The 19,141-nt window shown below is 41.7% G+C and overlaps 1 protein-coding gene across 7 annotated transcripts in view; it reads right to left on the bottom strand.

The window, feature by feature from the left end:
- Nucleotides 1-19,141, bottom strand: part of BTBD9 (BTB domain containing 9) — a 437,181-nt gene that overhangs the window by 150,777 nt on the left and 267,263 nt on the right. For all 7 annotated transcript variants that reach the window (XM_027601879.2, XM_035728511.1, XM_027601883.2 and 4 more), the window contains one exon: nucleotides 1,698-1,807. In XM_027601879.2, coding sequence (XP_027457680.1) covers nucleotides 1,698-1,807 — 110 coding nt within the window. The remainder of the gene's footprint in view (nucleotides 1-1,697; nucleotides 1,808-19,141) is intronic.

Here is a 19,141-nt window from a genome sequence, read left to right as displayed (position 1 = left end):
AAATGCTGACAGCTCACTTTGGACAAAAAATGCAGACCAACAACAGCATCCCTCACTACAATGGACCTTAGTTTCACCCTGTAATGGCTTCTCAGGCCTAACAGACCTATTTCTTGGATAATTACAGTGTCCAATAAGAAGGGGACACTGACTGAAGTAGATGGTGCCTGCTGTGCGGTAGGTTCCAGAACACAGTGCGCTGGGCTGACATGAGTCGCTGAATGGCACCCGGGCTGTGACTGTGAAGGTGGCTGGGTTCCTAAGAGTCTCCTCAGTAAGGACACTCTTAACTACACAATCACATACGCAGCGGGGCCTATCGTCTATAACAGAGCATGGGTAGCCAGTGAAAAGATGTATCCTCTCCTCAGCCATCTATTGTCAAAATTCCACACAGCCCATGGAATTAAAAGCCTTGATAATATCAGGTAATGCTTCAGCAGTGTTAACTTTCAAATTACTTAGAAGTCATAACAATGAGTAACATTTATATTTAATGGTAAAAGTTACATCCATAACAAAGGTAAAACAAATTTATTTTAGCTGAGCTCTAAGATTTCTCTGTATGTTAGAATAATGGCTACTCCTGCCATCTGACTAACATTCTTCCAAATTTCCCTAAGTAAAGGATTACATTTAGGACATGACAGGTCTTAAGGACATTTAGACTTATGACCATCCCAAGAAATAGTAAATATCTGCAAGTTATATTCATCTTTCCCATTCTAGTCATCTCACCGTGTTTTTAGGACATGTGTCAATATGCTATGTGTCCCAGCATGGAGGGGATCTTCGGAAAGACAAAAGTTAGGTATACCAAGGCAGGGACACCTGGACATACAGAGTCCCTTTTCAAAGAAGCTGCAGTAAAGACAGATTCGAGGATCTAGTCAGTCAAACCAGGATCTTTGCAGGAGGTGTGTAAAAAGCCGTGGGCACGGCTAGGTGGGAAAAGCCACTCACACTATCTAGAATGTCAAGACCTGGGCTGGACTGAACACAATGCCACACTAAATATTACCTAAAACAAAAACACAACACAACAGAAAACAACCAAATAACAACTAAACCAAAATTTAAAATACTCTTCTGAAAGATCAGTCAGACAGTATTTCCCACAAGATAACTTGACTTTCACAATGACAATTCAGTAATTCTGGTCTTATTTAAATTATAGGCAGGCATTTTCTTGAGGCAAACTTGGCTGAACAGTGCAAATATGGACTGATGTGTCCATGAAAAGGAGACAGTCTCATAGCGAGCACCGTTCATATCCAATTAAAGGCCAAAATACCTCCATAGCCTTGGAAAGCATGAGTGTTGGATCAATATTCTACAGACTTCTCTGATCTTACCTACCATTAAATACAGAAAAACCTTTGGTGTAAAAGGCTTTGCTGGACTATCATAAGCATTCCCCACATAGCAAATCTGAAATGTATCACTAGGACATTTTCAATTCTTAACTCCTAGTGTAACATTTATAGTCTTTTCTTTTATGTTTACTAGAATTATTATTTTGACTACTTCCAAAAAATGTAAGACTTCCCCTATGTCACTCAGCCATAAAGCATTCAAATTAACCAGTTCTTAGTCAAAGCTGATTAAAAGGTGGGTTAAGATGAGTTAATGAGGTAGCAAAATACTGAAGATAAAATATCAAACCATATATAAAAAAATATAATTGCAATACTTACCTATTAGCCCCTTCTCAAGAGTGAAGGTTTTGTTTGTAAACATACATTCAAAAGCCACAATGTGAAAAATCTTGTTCACTGTGTTGTGAGTCCCAACTATTCGAATATACCTGAGGATAAAAAGAAAATTTGTTGAAGAAAATGAGCTTCCATTACAACCAATCCAAAGACAATAGAATAAGATACATTGTGCAAATATACAGTGTACCAGGGCATGGACTAAAGCAGACTTTGAACTTGACTTCAGAACCTCTACCTGCTCCTTAGGGCTAGCTCCAACTGAGCCTAGAAGAATTATAGCAAAATTAGGGAGATACCACTTTCCGGAGAATTAAGCAGAACTTAGATTTGATTTACCTAGAAAATCAAACCAGGTACCGTTCAAGATCAACCCCTAAATGTCAGTATAATTATATGTCCATGAGACATTCATGCTGGAGAATCACGGCTTCTATATTCACCTTGTGGTTAGGAATGTGCCTGTGCACAGGTACACCAACACTCGCCAAATCCAATGTTTTCCAACTCAAGGAAAGATTTCACCCATTGGAAACAAATGCATGAAATCAATACTGCCTTCTTGCTTAACAGAAAAATCCACAGAAACCACTAAAAACCACTCACAGTTTTTTATATTTCAAAACTGCTTCTAAATCCTTGTAGAAAGTTAACCCTATATACTTACACCAGCCCGGCCACCCGCCCGCCCCCCCCCCACCTCTACCCCCTCCAACTTGACTGCTGGGAAGCCTCCTGACCAGAGGAAGTGATCCGCAGAGGTGACCCAGCCTGCTCTGCAGCCTCCCTCCTGGCCACACGGATCTGACATCCGCACACAGTGCAGGGTTTCACAGGGCAGGTCTTGAGCATCCCGGCCTGTTCACCCTCTGTATCTCCCTGGAGGCTTCACCTCTGACAAACAAGCATTAACCTTGAAGTGACTTGTTCCTTTCACTCTCCAAAGGGACCTGACAGCTCACAGGTTAATGAACAGACAAACTCATTCTTCTGAGTGTCACACAAATCACTGGGGAATGTGCCACACATCGTCTTACTGGGATTCAAAGGAAGAATCGGAAAAAATAACTAGATTAAGTGATAACACTCTCCCAAATTATGAGCTATGCGCTCTGAAGGATGGGGCACATTAAATGAACACATTTCAATTAGGAGATGACAGACCGGGCAAGGTTTTAGTAATATCCTTCCTGTGCTGTGTAAAACCACCTTCGACTTCGATGATATAATTTTACTTCTGAGTTAATCGCTGTTCACTAATTTGGTAATTCCCTTACATTTCTCATCACTCCAAGTTAACTGTGTAATGTAAATGCCAATTAAAAAAAAATTCACATTACAGAGACTATACTTGGGGTTCTTATGTCATGAGCTATTTTCCCTCCTGTTCCTTCAAGCATGAATCTCATGGCATTCCTGGTACACCTCATTTAGCCATCTGCTCCTTGACATGAGCTGGTCACTCATCTTCATAACCAATCTAAATGCTATCTTCTGGGCTGGCTGTTCAGTGTGCCCATGCCCACTGCAGGAAGACACCAATTTTCCTGTATGGAGAGTCAGGGCGACGGCTGCGCTCATCAGAGCCCTCTGGTTAAGCAGGAGGTTGGCCCTGAGCTGTCCTCTCGAGCCCTCAAGGCAGACTGAAGGTACTGATGCTGTGTTTGGGTGGGTAGGTAGGGTTCGAGTAAAATAAGTTCTAAATGGTCTGCGAGGAACGGGAATTGTGCTGGTCTTTCCTGTTGGCGGGGACAGTCTCCATAGATTTTCTGGAAGGGAAGGGGTGTGTTAAGCCTGGCACATTGGCCTGAATCTAATTTTGTCCATTTCCTTAAACCCACGGGAACACAACCAGCATAGCATTTTCAACTGCTCATGGTCGTGACAGCCTGAGTGCTGCTGTCTGTAACCTTGGAGAGAATCGAGGGAATGTGGTTTGGGGAATTTGATCAGATCATTTTCCTGTTCCCTAGGTCGAGTCTCCACCAAAGGAGAGGGAGGCAGCTCTCCTAATACTGTGCAAGGGAGAGGAGCCAGGGAGCGACTGAGAAGGCCCTTCCCCATTGGCAGTTCTTAAGGTTAATAGTCCGGGTGGACTTAAGGGGTTGCAGTCATGTTCCCTCCCTCCCTTTCTTCCTTTTTATAAAAAAACGTTATATGGAACCAGGTTCTCCAACTTTAGATAATAGTCATTTCCCAAATTTAACCCTGGTGCAGATATCAAAAATGGGAGAAAATATGCAACCTTTCCCTCCTCCATCCCCCAATTGTAAGAAATTGGAAACAGAAAATTGTACTGGAATACATTTTACAGCCTTAATGATAGTGCTCGTGATAACAAACAAGATAATATATATGGTTGGAAAAGCACTGAGAGATGCCTCCAGATAAAAAGTTCTCTATAAATGAAGATAATGTTATCTCTGCTGCATAATCCTGAGGTCAAATTAGCAATTCGCCACTGTGCATCACACTACTTGATTAGCCCGTTACACGTAAATGCTCATAACAAGTTTAATTATTCTGGTCCTACAATACTTTCTAAGTCTCCTCAAAATTATAGCATAATTTACAAAAATGGCATGAAGTCCTTATTCAAATACACATTCTAAAAAAATGGTAACAAAGTCACAAGAAAGACACTATGTTCCTCTTTCCCAGCGAGGAGTGGTTTAGCACAGGACTCCTTTCTTCACTAAAGATCTGCACTGGAAATAGAAAATAGGCTTCCACTAATCCCCCAACTTTAGTGACCAGTAGGGGAACCTGGAGCTCTACACCGAGAACTCAGAGGCCTGGACCCAAGAACAGTGGGCTAGAGGGAGAGGCTGTGAGCGCGGACTCCAGCCCTGACGAAGAGCGGGGTTCTCTCACAATGGAGCATCCCTGAGGCAGAGGAGAAGTTTTTATTCCCTGAGCTGTTGAAAATCCAAGGGATGGGGATGGGGATGGGAAGAGAGTCCTCTCTTTTTCACTTTTTAAAAGAATTTTTTTATTAACATATAATGTATTATTTGTTTCAGGGGTACAGGTCTGTGATCCATCAGTCTTACACAATTCATAATGCTCACCATAGCACATACCCCTTTTTTTTTTTTTTTTGAAAAACAAAGCATAACTCGCTTCTGGGTCATAACACCTAAACAGGAGTAGATCTCACATTTTCTCTGTCACCAAAGATTCTGAATAAGGGGGAGAGCTTGAGATGAATTTTTTTTTCTCCTTTCAGCATCATCTCTCCAAAGCACAGACTCTGATTTAACCTGATAATAAGGGCAGTGGCAGCTAGTGACTTCATCAGTGTGCAGAGAGGGGCACTGCTGAAGAATAGAGCAGCGCCCTATTCCAGTGCTTTGTTCTCTCTGATCCTCAACAGCAGCTGAGACAGTTGGAAGATAATTAAAACTTAAACAGTGCTGAGGAAGGCAGCTACGCAACAGATTGGCCATTTCTGAGGAGGCTGAACGCTGTCCACATGAGCCCTCGCGGAACTGTCTGTTCCTAATATTCTCCTCCCTTCCCTGTGTTGCTGGTCTTCTCGTCACTGACGGAGACCGGATCCTGCACATAGTTCACAACAGGATGTTTCAAGGCAGAAGTTTTCAGGAGCTGTAATATTGTGGGTGAAAAGAGATTCTGTCTTCTTTAATGAAATGAAACCTAAAACCTCCAAGGACAGCACTCTAAAATTGAAAGGCACGACAGAGTTTTGAAGAGGGTGCTTTGGAGGCTAACAGAACCAGGTTTGTCACCCAGCCCCATCACTTAATTAGCTCTGTCACTTTGGACAAAAAAAAAAAAAAACCTTAAACCTCTTAAACCTCAGTATTCTTCTCTATAAAATGAGGTCAATAACACAAACCTTGTAAGATATTTAGATGATATAAGAATTTAAAGTGTTTAATGCAGTGTTTGGCAGAGGAGGATATGATTAAACAGAAATTCAAGGAGTAGGTCACTGGATGCAAAATTTCTTGGGTCAGACTTCGAGAATGCTGGTTGTCTGGAAGAGTATACCTAACTGTAGATGTTAATACGGTGCCTCCAGGAGGAGGCAGGCCCACCCAGGGGCAGACTTTGAGAACACAGGCAGGGTCCTGTCCTTCCTCCTCGGGCACCACGGTAGAGACACTATGCCCACAGAAGGAGACTATATTCGGACTGCAGATCCCCTGGCTCTATGGTATTTCCTTCTTTAAGCTTCTAGTCTCTAGAAAAGTCTATTTAAAATGTTCTTGACCTGACTCAACTATACATGAAGAAACAAGAATCTTTTGCCCATATTTGGTCTAGATTCCCATACCCACAGAAGAGTTTCTTTTTTGTGCAAACCCTAGAAGTTTGCAGTTTTAGTTCATAAGAAAAATACATTAGCATTTCCTAACAGAGAGACATCATAATACTGTGACCTAGAGGAATGTTGCTTTAAAGATGTCATTGCATTCCCCACCTGTTCTGGGAAGTGTACAGATTCCCATCCTTAGCCTATCTTTCTGTCATTTCTTGTCAGGATGCTACCAGATTTGATTTCTCAGTCACACAGGACACATTTTTCACATACTAAGGGAAGTACAGAAAAGGAGAAAGTACAGAGAAATAACAACGTGTACATTCCCACTTTAAATCCTTTGGTATTCCCTACTCTAGTTCTGGTGGACCACAAGTCTACTTGAGGTTAGAGTTAACCCTTAAACTTTGCCTCTAGTTATAGGCTCACCCATGTCTGTACTGAGCGGGTTCTACTCCAAGATAAAATTGAATTCAGTAAGAAATATTTAAATGAGCTCTCAAGGGATCAAGTGAAGTCTAAATCCATCAGAATTCTATTCTTTGGTAAACAAAGTTTTATTCTCAAAGTGAACTTCATATTCTTGGGTTAAACAGAAACTCTTGAGGAAACTAGATTTAGCCTGAGATTGTGCGCAAGGGCTCCTTAACATTTTGGCTCTTCCTCTGAGGTAGCCAGAGAACTCTGCTGTGGCCAGATGCGGTCCTCCAGCGAGAACTTTAGCTCCAGCATTTTCTAGGGACTTAGACTGTGTGGGGTCTGGATTCACTTCCAAGACTTCCTATTTGACTCTTTTTTTTTATTTTAAAGATTTTATTTACTTATTTATTTGAGAGAGCGAGAATGAGAGAGAGAGAGAGAGCACATGAGACAGGGGAGGGTCAGAGGGAGAAGCAGACTCCCTGCTTCTCGAGGGAGCCTGATGCAGGACTCAATCCCGGGACTCCAGGATCATGACCTGAGCCAAAGGCAGTCGCTTAACCAACTGAGCCACCCAGGTGCCCTTCCTATTTGACTCTTGCTTTCAAGGAGATGCTAAGAATGTACATAAATAATTCTCTGACCCAAGATGCAGGTAATGTCTGCAGGTCTTGCCAGTATGGTATTTTCTTCCAGTTCTATGTACAGCGTTAGCGCTCTTATAATCAAACTGAGACTAGAGGGGGAAGTGACTTCAGGTCTTGTTGCTAAGGCAGCAAGTGGAAAACAGTTTACTGCCAGAATGACAAAAAGCTTCTAGAAAAAGCAGGTTGCAACAGAAAAGATTTGTTACTCTTAGAAAACCTTCCCTCTGGCTGATCTGTGGAGCTATAGATTCTCCTCTACGGACTTCAGCAAAGGGCCCCAGCAGCATTTGCTTATTTGGGAGAGGAAGAATTATTGAAAGGTTAAACAGAGTTAGCCCAAGCAGAGGCTACTGTCTCAGAGAGCAGCCCTGATGCTGTCTGACCGTTAGCCCTGCAGAGGGAGCAGTCACGTTCCAGCACCTCCAGTATTCAAGGACAAATGAAACAAGTCATCTTGGTTTTCAGAGAAAATTGATGCTCCATCGAGTCAAGTATGCAGAGGGGATAAGATGGGTAAATAATTATTAACACATCATAACCTAGTGCTACCAAAATAGCACTTTTCAACATTAGAGATAAATATTTAAGTGTTGTTTTTTATTTGAAGGAATTGTGAATTTTGAACAGTAGGTCTTTTTCCCACCTTCAAATACGTAGAACCTATCCTGCCATAATTACATGTCTTCAGCTTATGGAATTATATTTGGAATTAATATCGTAAAATAACTTAATTATAGTATTTACATAAATCATATGAAAAATGATATAATCCATAACGTTTAATTTCCTGATTGCACATTTATGAGTCAAAAGCCCTTGCAGGTATACCGGGTAAATCTGCTATTAGTCAAGATTTAATAAACACCTACTAGGTGCCAGAAATTGTGCTAAACACTGTGAAGAATGGACCCAAAAGACAGGATACACACGCTCACCTAAAGAAGGTTACACTACAGTTTAGAAGGCAAGACTAAAACTGACCAGCAGTAGTGGTGAAGAGAAAAAGAAAACCTAAGAGCTTCTTAGCTATTCACACACGGTGAGGTTAGCCTACTCTCAAAACCCTGAATTCTGCAATATGAACTTTAAAAGTCCTCCCTGTGAACTTTTCTTGCTTCAAAGACCAAAACAAAACAAACATGGCTAAAAGAAAAATAATCCTCAATCCCTCTCTCTTTCTCTCATGCACAGACGCACGCATGCATGCGTGCACAAGCGTATACACACACCCACTCACACACAGATGTTAACTCAGTATTTACTATGTGCCAGCTACTGATACTGGGTCCTGGGGTATGGGGTTGAACAATACACAACAAATCTCTTCCCTATGGAATTTATATTTCAGGGTCAGGGGACAGGCAACAAACAAAAAAATCAAATAATAAATAATTACACACTGGTTGGTAGGTGATCTATTTAACATTGAACTTTATAGACAAACTTGCTAAATCAGAAGGATAGACAGTTACAAAACCTCTCCCTGCAGGAATAAAAGGGTCAAATGGAAAGGGCAACACCCAGCCTGGGACATGGATATCATGAGTAAATGAGTCTGAGGTGTAGATACAGTTCACCTATTACAGGTATTTAGCAGGATATAGGCAAAAATCTAATTAAGTAGCCTTCCTAGGATCTGGAAAGAGAAACTGATTTGAATTTCATGGGAAGAAATGTCTTATTTATTTCATGGTTTAGTTTTCTTTTTATCTTTGCTTTTCTTTCAGGTTGTAATTTTCAAGGGATTATAAAGAGACAAAATGGGAAGTGGAAGATAAAAAATGAAAAATGAATAAGGGAGAGAGGGAGGGAGGGAAGGAGGGAAAAGAGAGAAGAGGGATAAAGGGAGTGGTGGGGGAAGGGGGAGACAGGGAGACGGGAAACGGGCGAGCATGAATATGAATAAACCAATCCCTTCTTCTGTCTCTGTTATGTGCTAATGTGAACAAATCCCCATATGGGAATACTGTTAACCAATTTTATTACTCAATAAAACACTGAAACCAACACAAAGTATATTTTAAGAAATAGAACTAAATTACCAAAAGTTCAACATTTGCATTTTTTCATTAACTTTTCTCCTAGCCCAAGACGCTGGGGGTGGGGAGAGGATTTCACTACTTTTATCTTTTAAATGGCTGCATTATCTTTTTCAGTTTATCCAATAGGCTGTGCATTCCCACGAATGTAGACAAATGAGTCTAATGGAATTGTGCACTAGAGAAAGAGCAGAAGAAAATTAAATTTGTTAGTTTCCCTATGAATCTGTAAAAACTCATTTGGTGACTATGACCTGTAGCAAGCCTGTTTTAGGATGGGTAAGGAACGATTCTCTTTTTAAACCTAAGACTATGGTGGGTATATGCAACTTATGATAACTTACAATTTTAAGAGCTGGAGGAGCTCCCCCCTCCCTTGTCCTTTTAGAGTAAAAGATTAAGTAGAGAAGGAAGAGAGGTAAACAGAAGGAGAAGGAATTTGCCTTTCACCAAAGAAAAATCTAAGCATCCTTCTAGGAATGTAAATATTTGACATACTGAGAAATAAGACAGGAACTGCTCAAGACGTTCAAATAACAGAAGTGAAAACTGAGTCAAAGTCAAGAGAATAATAAAGAGACCACAGGGGTAAGAAAACCGCAGATCTTCACTCTAGATTCCTGAGAAACTAGCACTGGACTTAAAATAAAAGCCACCAACTTCTGAACACATCCCATGTGGTGCCCTTTGCATGCATTATTTCCTTTAATGGAAAACCCATACCCCACACACTCATACAATCGGGCTGGAGATTTCAAAGCTTGACACAACATATGTCCCTCGAAGCCTCTGAATTCTTTACAAGCTATGCAAAGAAACCTGTTTCAGGCAATAATAGCTCCTCAGAGAACTAAGTGAAATGTATGTGGGGAAAACAAACCCAACCCATAAAAGTCCCACACTTGCCACATACCATCCCCAGCTGCTTCAATGCTCACAGAAAATTTCAGGGACCTTCCTTTGCCCTTTGAGGAATTCTGGACCTTTACCTAGAGAATATAGATGGAGGTGGGTGGGGGGAGGGAAGAAAGGTCCAGAGATTTCCTTAGCACATTCATTTGAGCATCAGTATAACTATGTACAAACCTACCAACCAGGCGCAAAGTAATCAAAGTAAATAAAAGTAATACTACAGAAAACTTGAAAAGAATGCTCACCACCAATACATATGCAAATGATAACAGAAGTGAGAAAGAGAAAGCAAGTATTTTTGTCCTGGGTGCAAAAGCTGGTATAGATATGTATAATGTATTGTCTCAGGGGTTGTTAACTGGGAGTGCATGACTGATTATACTGTACTCCAGGTTCCAAACAGCATGAAGGATTACTAATTTCAGCACTACTGGTATAAGAGATTTTGCTGCTAAAATCTGTCAGTGTGGTAAAACTTTAACACAAGCAACAGAGAAAACAGCAAGAGGCTCCACCTGGCACTATTTGGTGGTCTACAAGATCTGCAGCTTCTAGCAGGGGCTGAGAAGACATGCGCCAGGTCCAAATCTAACGGCCTGTCCAGTCATTTTAAGACATTTCCCCATACACCTTTTGTGTTAGGAATCCTATGCACAGTTGAGGTTCAATTTTGAAGGCTGTCCCCAATCTATATTTCTGCTGGATTAGCAAAGAGGTTGGGAGGTGGAGTAGTTTGGCAAGGATTTTCCCCCTTCCCCAAAGCTTCTTGAGAGTTCAACCATTCGTGACTTAGACTTTACTGGTTCAGCATTAGTGCTAAGCCAGTGATCAGAAAGAAAATGTCAATCCTTACACTTGTTTCAGAAATTCAAGGAAAGAAAAACCTAGGAGAGGAATTCACATAAAGTAAAATGCATACTTGGTAAGAGAGAATTTTTAAATAAACAAGAAAATTCTATTATATTACTAAGAGTCACTGTTAACTGCTGTGGTGTTTAGACTCCTCATTAAAATAAAATAAAACAAAACAAAACAAAACTGACTTAACTATTTCTTTTTCTCCTTTTACATTTTAAAATTAAAGTTTTGGGTTTTTTTTTTTTTTTTTAGGTAATCTCCACACCAAACATGGGGCCCTAACTCACAACTCCAAGATCAACAGTCATATGCTCCACTGACTGAGGCAGCCAGATGCCCCTAAAATAAAGTTTTAAACCTACATAGTTTAAAAGGTCAAATAGCCTATAGGTTTATCATTTCCTCTTCTCCCTGGAGACAACTGTTTTTTACCTGTTTTAGTGGATTAGTTTAGGATTTATCTCACATCTATAAGTATCATGCTTTTTAAAAAAATTTTATTTACTTATTTGAGAGAGAGAGAGAGCACACATGAGCAGGGGGAGAGGCAGAGAATCTCGAGCAGACGCCACACCCAGGGTGGAGCTGGATGTGGAGCTCCATCCCATGACCCTGATACCATGACCTAAACAAAAACCAAGAGTCAGGATGCTTAACGACTGAGCCACTCTGGTGCCCCTATAATTATGCTTTGAATGCTATTTCTTGATTTTTTGGTTTTAGGCTTTATCTACCAATCTCCTTTGATGGAGGACAATTATCTAGCTCTCCCCTCTCCATATGCACCCTTTCCCATCCCCCCAATTTAGATTATATTGTAACTCTGGTTGAATCAATATTCGGTGTTTACATTATGATTATGTAAACTTTCATCATAACTACTATATGGAAGTACTTTCCTTTCCTGCACTTTTTTTTCCTCTACCAGAGTAAAAATGGTCTTAATTTTTGTTTTGCTTAGTTTTGTATGTGGTCAACACTAACTCACCCCCACTCTCCCAATTGTCCCTTACTTGAACTAAAGCTCCTCTTAAAACATTCCAACACATCAAGTATTTCTAGTAATTTCTTCTCCTTGAAGAAGTTTCCCCAGGCCTTCTGGCTAGTTTCAGTCAACTCTGGGTGCCCTCTGATCTGATGCAAGCTGTTATCCTGAGATCTGTCTTCCCCATCATTCCAGGGACTCCTTTCATCTCTCTCCTGTGCTGAACTGTCCCTGTCCTGTATCTCAGGCTTTTGGTCTACTCTCTCATTTTGGTGGAGAGCATCTCCCAGTATCTGGAAGGTAAAAAAAAATTTTTTTTTGAGAGAGAGAGAGAGTGATAGTGCAGGGGAGAGGGGCATAGGGAGAGGGAGAGGGAGAATCTTAAGCAGGCTCCACACCCAGCATGGGGCCTGATGCAGGGCTTGGTCTCACAACCCTGAGATTATGACCTGAGCTGAAATCAAGAGTCGGAGGCTTAATTGACTGAGCCACCCAGGGGCTCCGGAAGGTAAAAATTTTAAGGCTTTGTTTGTCTGAACATATATTCAGTCTACCTCAATATCTGACTGGTAATTTGACTGGGCATAGAATTTTAAGCTGGAAGCAGTTTTCCTTCAGAACCTTGAAGGTGTCGCTTTACTGTCTGTCGAACTTCTAGTTTTGCCATTGAGAAGTCATGATGATACCTGACCTGGTTTCTCTTTTTCTTGTTCTTTAGAGAAACTATATCCTGCTCTGGAAGCATGTAGATTTTCCCTACATCCTTAGCATTCTGCAATTTCATTGTGATGTGCCTTGGTATGGGTCTAATTTCTTTCACTGGTTTGGGCACTCAGAAGGCCCCTGCAATCTGGAAACCCACGTACTTCAGTTTTGGTAAATTTTCTTCAATTATTGGTATTGACTTCTTCCTCTGAATTTTTAAAAATCTTTCTTTGTAAAACTCTTTGTTTTGGATACTGGGACTGCCTTATCCTCTCCTGCACTTCTATACTTTCTCTATTTGCCATCTTTGTCATTTTGTTCTACTTTCTGAAAGAGTTCTTCAACTTTCTCATCTCTGCTATCTACCAAGTTTTTCATTTCTGCTTTAATATTTTAAATTTCCCACTGTACTTATTATTCTCCAAATGTTCTTTTTATTATGGCATTTTCTTGGCATAAGACTGCTGTATTTACTCAATCTCTCTGAAGAAAGCAATGATTTTTTTAAAGTTTTCATCTCCCTGTATAGTTTTTTCCCTGTTTGTTTCAGTCTTTATGTTTCATATTAGTTTCCTCAGCTGTCTGGCTGTCCAGAAGGTTACTAGGAAGAAATCTCTGGACATACTATAGGGCATTCTGAGAACACAGTTTCCTGAATGGGTCAACTGTTAGGAAAACTCCACTTACAGATTCTTCAGATTCTTTAGCTCTTCCCCCTTAGGCTGGTCAAATTATGTAGGAAGATATTTCTAATCCTCTGCATGGAAGATATGGGCCTGACTGCCAGAGTTTTAGAAGCTAAGTGGTGAAAGCAGGCAAGGGGCATTTGTTTGTGTATATGTGTGTATGGGGGGGGGCGCCTATTACTGAGAGGAGGGGTCTCTCAAGCACATGGCCACTTAATCTTCCTACAGCAAGGCCTTTCTCAACTGTGCATGGTATCTTTCCTGGTTTAGGGACGCTGTTTTACCCCCATCAAAGAATAAATTTCCAAAGTCAGACAGAGAAAGACAAATACTACATGATCTCATTTACATGCGGAATCTAAAAAAGCCTTACTCAGGGTGCCTGAGTGGCTCAGTCGGTTAAGTGGCTGGCTCTTGGTTTTGGTTCAGGTCATGGTCTCACTGGTCGTGGAATCAAGCCTTGCCTTGGGCCCTGCGCTTGACCCAGAGTCTGCTTGAGATTCTCTGTCTCTGACCCTCCCCCTGCTTGTGCATGTGTGCACATGCGTACTCTCTCTCTCAAATAAATAAAATCTTTAAAAAATAAAAAAGCCTAACTCAGAGAAACAGAGTAGAATGATGGTTGCCGGGGCAGTTGGTGGGGGAGGAGAGAAATGTAGAGATGTTAGTCCATGGGTACAAACTTCCAGTTGTAAGATGAATAAACTCTGGAGATCTAATGTGCTGCATGGTGACTACAGTTAACAAAACTGTATTATATACTTGAAATTTTCTAAGAAAGTAGATTTTAAATGTTCTCAGCACAAAAGAAAAGGTATTTGTGTGAGATGATGGACGAGTTAACTAACCCCAATGTGGTAATCATTTTACAATGTATATGTGTATCAAATCATCGAGTTACAAGTTACACTATGTTAGATATCAGTTATATCTCCATAAAGCTAGAAAAAGAAAAGAATACATTTCTACTTTCCCAACAGAGTGGGGGAGAAGCAGTCAAAGTTCTGTGAAGTGGGGAAGAGACTCCAGAGCTCTTTTTTGTTTCATAAGTACATAGTCAACCAATCCTCATTTTAGCCCTTTCCTTCCTGCCTCAGTCCTTGTGGCTTCAAAGGTGCCTGGTTCCTCGAATTCCTAAGCCTTTGAGAATTTAGTGGCTTCGGAATGAGTTTCCTTGAGACTACTGAATCATCTACCACTTGTTCCTCTGCTTTACAGCTCCCTCTTTCATGTTTTGACCTCCTCTTCCCATGTTCCTTATCCTTGTAGGTTAATACCGTCACTTTAGTGGGGTGTGGTTCTGAAGGGTGTACTAATCGATGTGTGTTCCGTTTACCATCGTTACGTGACCCTTAACTATCTCTCACAAGAGTATGTCCGTGCCTGTGGTTACTCCTCCCAGGAGACAGGTTCAATCAAGGATCTCTGCTGGACTTACTAAGTCTGAGACCTTGGCTGTTCCAAGCTGCTATGGCCACAAGGGTACAGCCTCTAAAACTCCCTGGTAGTTAGGACAATCATACAAGAGAGAATAACCATTCTTCCTCATTTCCTTCCCTGTCCTCAGCCTGAGGGCCACAACTCTTTATTCCTTCTTGTCTTGAAGTAACATTTTCACCTTGTAGCCGCTCCTCCACCCCCTTTTCTTGCCCCCATTCCTTCCACCAGGTGTTCAAATGGTTGTCTCAGATTATTTAGCTATTTTGTTTATTGGACTGGTTTTTCGCTAATTAAATGTCCAAACAGGGATATGTCCAGACAGTCCCATAAATTATCACCATTCTGCACAAAGATTCAAATCACTGAGTGATTTTGTGAGCCACAGACTCCCTGTCTCTAAAGGAAAAGTGGGGGGGGGGGGTGTTAATTCCCACTGAGTAAAAATAAAATAATTCGGCTCCTCCTCACACCGAAGCAGCTGCACAGACAGCATTGGCCGCTCTGTTTATCTTGGTAACTGTGGAAAAACACCATCTTCTCCCCTTCCCACTCTCTCCAGAACAATCACCATGCTCCCCACATGCAGATGAGGTGATTTAGACTCTCTGGAGCAGAGACAGGCTTGTCTGGTGTTCTTCCTGCACATTGGCGCTGCACCCTCCCTTTGCGGCTGCAGGCAGGACCCGCTTGGGGCAGATAACAGCTGCTGCGGGGGACCTGACGAGTCAGCTGCAGGTCGCCTGGAGGCTTCTCATGCCCCAGCTCAGCCAGCTGCATGTAAGCAGAGCCACGGGAAGTCAATGCCAGAGTAGGAGAAAGCACATACTGTACATCCTCTTTAATCCTTGGAGTTACTGCGGCAGCCGCGAAAGGAGAGGGGGAGGAAGGACAAAGAAATACCTCATAGGCGAGGGGAGCAGGGCGGCCACGGGTTCTAAATCAGGCAAGGGGAGAGCGGGATGCCGGTGGAGTGGGGAGAAAGCTTTTGACAAGGGTCCGTTCAATTTTACTGCTGACTCCAGGGCATCTGAGAAATTCTCAAGCTCTTTGTTCTCATTCAATCAGTCAAGGCAGGATTTAAGGACAATAGGAAATGATTTCCAACTGATTGTGAACTTCTCTTTAAGGTAAGGAAAGAAGTTGAGTACATGGGGACAGGAAGACCAACCATCCAGGTTTGCCGGGGACTGGGCTGGGTCTCTCTCCTGGTCTCAGCCCAGGAAACCACTCAGTTCTCGGGCAAAGCAGGATAAATGTTCACCCTCTGCCACCGACAGCTAGTCCCCCATCCGGGGCTCAGGCGAAGTGGGCTGCATTCATATTCCGCTCAGCACCTTCCTTATCTTCTAGGGCCGCTCCTGCCACGCAAACGCTTCTCAGCTAGTATCGTGCACAGTCTAACAGACAAGGGCATTAAAAGTCCATTCTGTGCTTGCCTCTCAGTGGAAGAGGGAACTGTGTCACTCAGAGCTCTCCCTGCTTCCTTTCTGAGGTCCCTGTCAGAAGCGCAAGCCTTGCAGCCCACACAGCGGAATCAAACTGATGGTGGCACAAACTGAAAACATGGCTCCGCTCAGGGCCTGGAAACAGTGCATCCCGCAAGAACTTTAAAATGCTGAACTCTGAAAAGAAGAAGCCAAAGAAAACGCATTTACGCAGAGGCTGATAATTCAGTGTGGGGATTATTCAGGCTTTCTTCTCTGCTCTCCCCTCCTTCTGGCCTGGCTCATTAGGCCATTTCACTGCTCATTAACAGGGAGGAGGAGGAAGGAAAGGAGGGGGGGAAGTCAAACTGGCCGATTTTTCTTTTTATGAGCAGGTTTCCTAGGGATGGCATTCGAACTATTGGCTCCAGAGGTTCTTCAGTGGGCAGAGAGGATTGAGAATGGGGGGGCTGTGACACTGTCGATTTTAATCATTTGGTTTCTCTTCATTCCCTAATAGGATGAATTGCTGGTCCTCTGTTTTCATGGAAGTACTAGCAAAAGTATAAATGTTAGACAAAAAAGACAAAAAGATTCCTAGTTAAACCGCACAAGTTCCCATCTTTTTTGGAAAAGGTCATTTGACAGACTGGTAATGCAGCCAATTTACAAATAAATATAATTGGATGATTATAGATCTTGCTTTAAAAATTTACAGCCTAGATTAGAGAAGTTCTGGTTGGTTCGGATTAAATGGGAAATAGTAATTTGAGAAATTTCCCAGACAGAGCAATTCAGTTGTGGTTTATTCACTTAATTTCTCAAAGCCTTGGTTTCCTCATCTGTAAAGGGAAAGATAACAGTGCCTAACTTGGGGGTAAAATAATACAGGTGTTAAGATTAAAAATACATGTGCCTAAAATAAATACCTACATACATACATGCATGCATACATACATACAAACATACATGTGCCTACCAGTCAGTACTTGGCCAGGCACATAACAAGTGCTCAGTAATTGGTAGCTAGCAAGTAGGAGGTAGTCAAAAATGTTAAACCAGAGGGCCGGGCTGGCTCAGCCAGTAGAGCATGTGACTCTTGATCTCAGTGTCATGAGTTCAAGCCCCATGTTGGACGAAGAACTTACTTAAGTAAATAAATAAATAAATAAGGGGGGGATTTAAAAAAATATTAAATGAATATATTCAACATAATTCAGCAATTTTTTTTTGAGGAACTACTCTATACTCAGCACTGTTAGGCCCCAGATATAAAAACAAATATGAATAAGTCAGTTTCTCAAAAGTCCACCGTTTTAATGCGGACAGGTAATTACAATGGATACTAATAAATGTTATTATACAAATTCTCCACAAGATAGCATGGTGGCACCAAGGATTGGCACCTCATCCAGACTGGGAAGATCAGAGGTTGCTTTCCTGATATGATTGCTGAATACTGGAAGATGAGTGAGTAATACCAGGGAAAAAAATGTATGGGGAAGGAAAATCCAGGGAGAAGAGCAGAGTGTGCAAAGTCTAGGAATGTGATACCGGGAAGTCCGGCAAGACCAGGCAGTGTAAAGGGACTGGAGTCCAGACTGTACTGGACCAGAGCAGAAACAGAATTGGAAGCACAGGGCAGGGCTATAAAGAGAACAGCAGGATAATGGCTAGAGGGAGAGACAGAGTCAGGAGAGGGGTCTGTTTTGCTAAGTACTAAGTGGAAGTGATCTCGGAAGGTTAAAAGGCTGCAGGGGAAAGACCTGTGAGTAGAGAGGTAGAGGTTGCTGCTTCCCAGCCATCTAAGGACAGAGTGGGTTCTGACTCAAGGGTATCCGTCTCTAGTTCTAATGAGTCAGGGTCTCACTGGGTGCCTCCACGAATCTGTTGAAGTGTTGAGGGGTTCTGGGTCAGTGGTTCTCCACCCTGAATGCCCATCAGAATTGCTGGTGGGGTGCTTAAAAATATATGGATGTCACCCTTAGACATTCTAATTTAATTGGAATGAGGTAGAGATTGTAATGTACAGTTAGGGGTGGGAACCATTAGTCTAAATCATAATAAACACCTACAGTCATACATAAAGACATTTCAAAAGCAAAGACTGATTACTTTGGGATTAATGCTCCCCTGGATCACTGGACTGCTGCTGCACTTTTTTGGTGGACCTCCACTTAACTTTTCTAGCTCCATTACTAGCTCCCTCCATCATATGCCCTCTTTTTGAATCATGGGTAATCCCTCAAGGGCTTCAGGCGTCTATGCCTTCTGCATGTGGTTTCTGTTTCTGGGCATACCCTTCCCTTCGTACTTCCTTCAGGAACCCTTATGTCTCCTGTAAAGTCCAGCTCACACTGTATGTAGTCTCCCATGATACTGATTTATCCCAAGAAGCATTAATTTCTCCCTGATTAGTGCTCACCTAACTTCTGTTAGAGCTTGTCTCACATTGTAGGAGTTAGGTGTCCACTTTTCGGCCTCCCCGCATAGGACTCTAATCTTTCTGAAACGCAAAACTTTTCTTGCTCATTTTCCTTTTTCAAAGCACCCAGTACAGTATCCAATGCAGTGCAATGAATGCCCTCAAATGTTTGCTAAATGAACGAATCGATGTGGGCAAACAAAAGGTCATCATTATAAGAACCTGCATTTAAGGATGTAAGAATTTTAAAAGATTGTTAAAATTCATCAAAGCAAATAATATTTATGTGAAAATACTTCTTAGAGGAGTATAAATTACTCCTAAAGAGCAACAGACAAAGAATTTTCCAGAGGTGTTATGCAGAGTATGGAAGTAGATGCCTATGCCTTGGTATATATAAGTCTCAATTAGACAGTATTTCTTTTTTCAAAACCTCTCTTTTTATAAAGTAGCTGTATTCTGATGGGACAGTGCACAGTTGCAGGAATGAGGTGGCAGGATTTGATGAGTATAGCAGAAGAAAGGAAAAACACCAGTAAGGATTCTAAATGACAACCGTCAGCAGGTTAGAGAATTGCTTATAAATACAATAGAATT

The sequence above is a fragment of the Zalophus californianus genome, chromosome 7, assembly GCF_009762305.2.
Source record: "Zalophus californianus isolate mZalCal1 chromosome 7, mZalCal1.pri.v2, whole genome shotgun sequence".
NCBI lineage: Eukaryota > Metazoa > Chordata > Mammalia > Carnivora > Otariidae > Zalophus > Zalophus californianus.
This window is presented reverse-complemented; position numbering and strand designations above follow the sequence as displayed.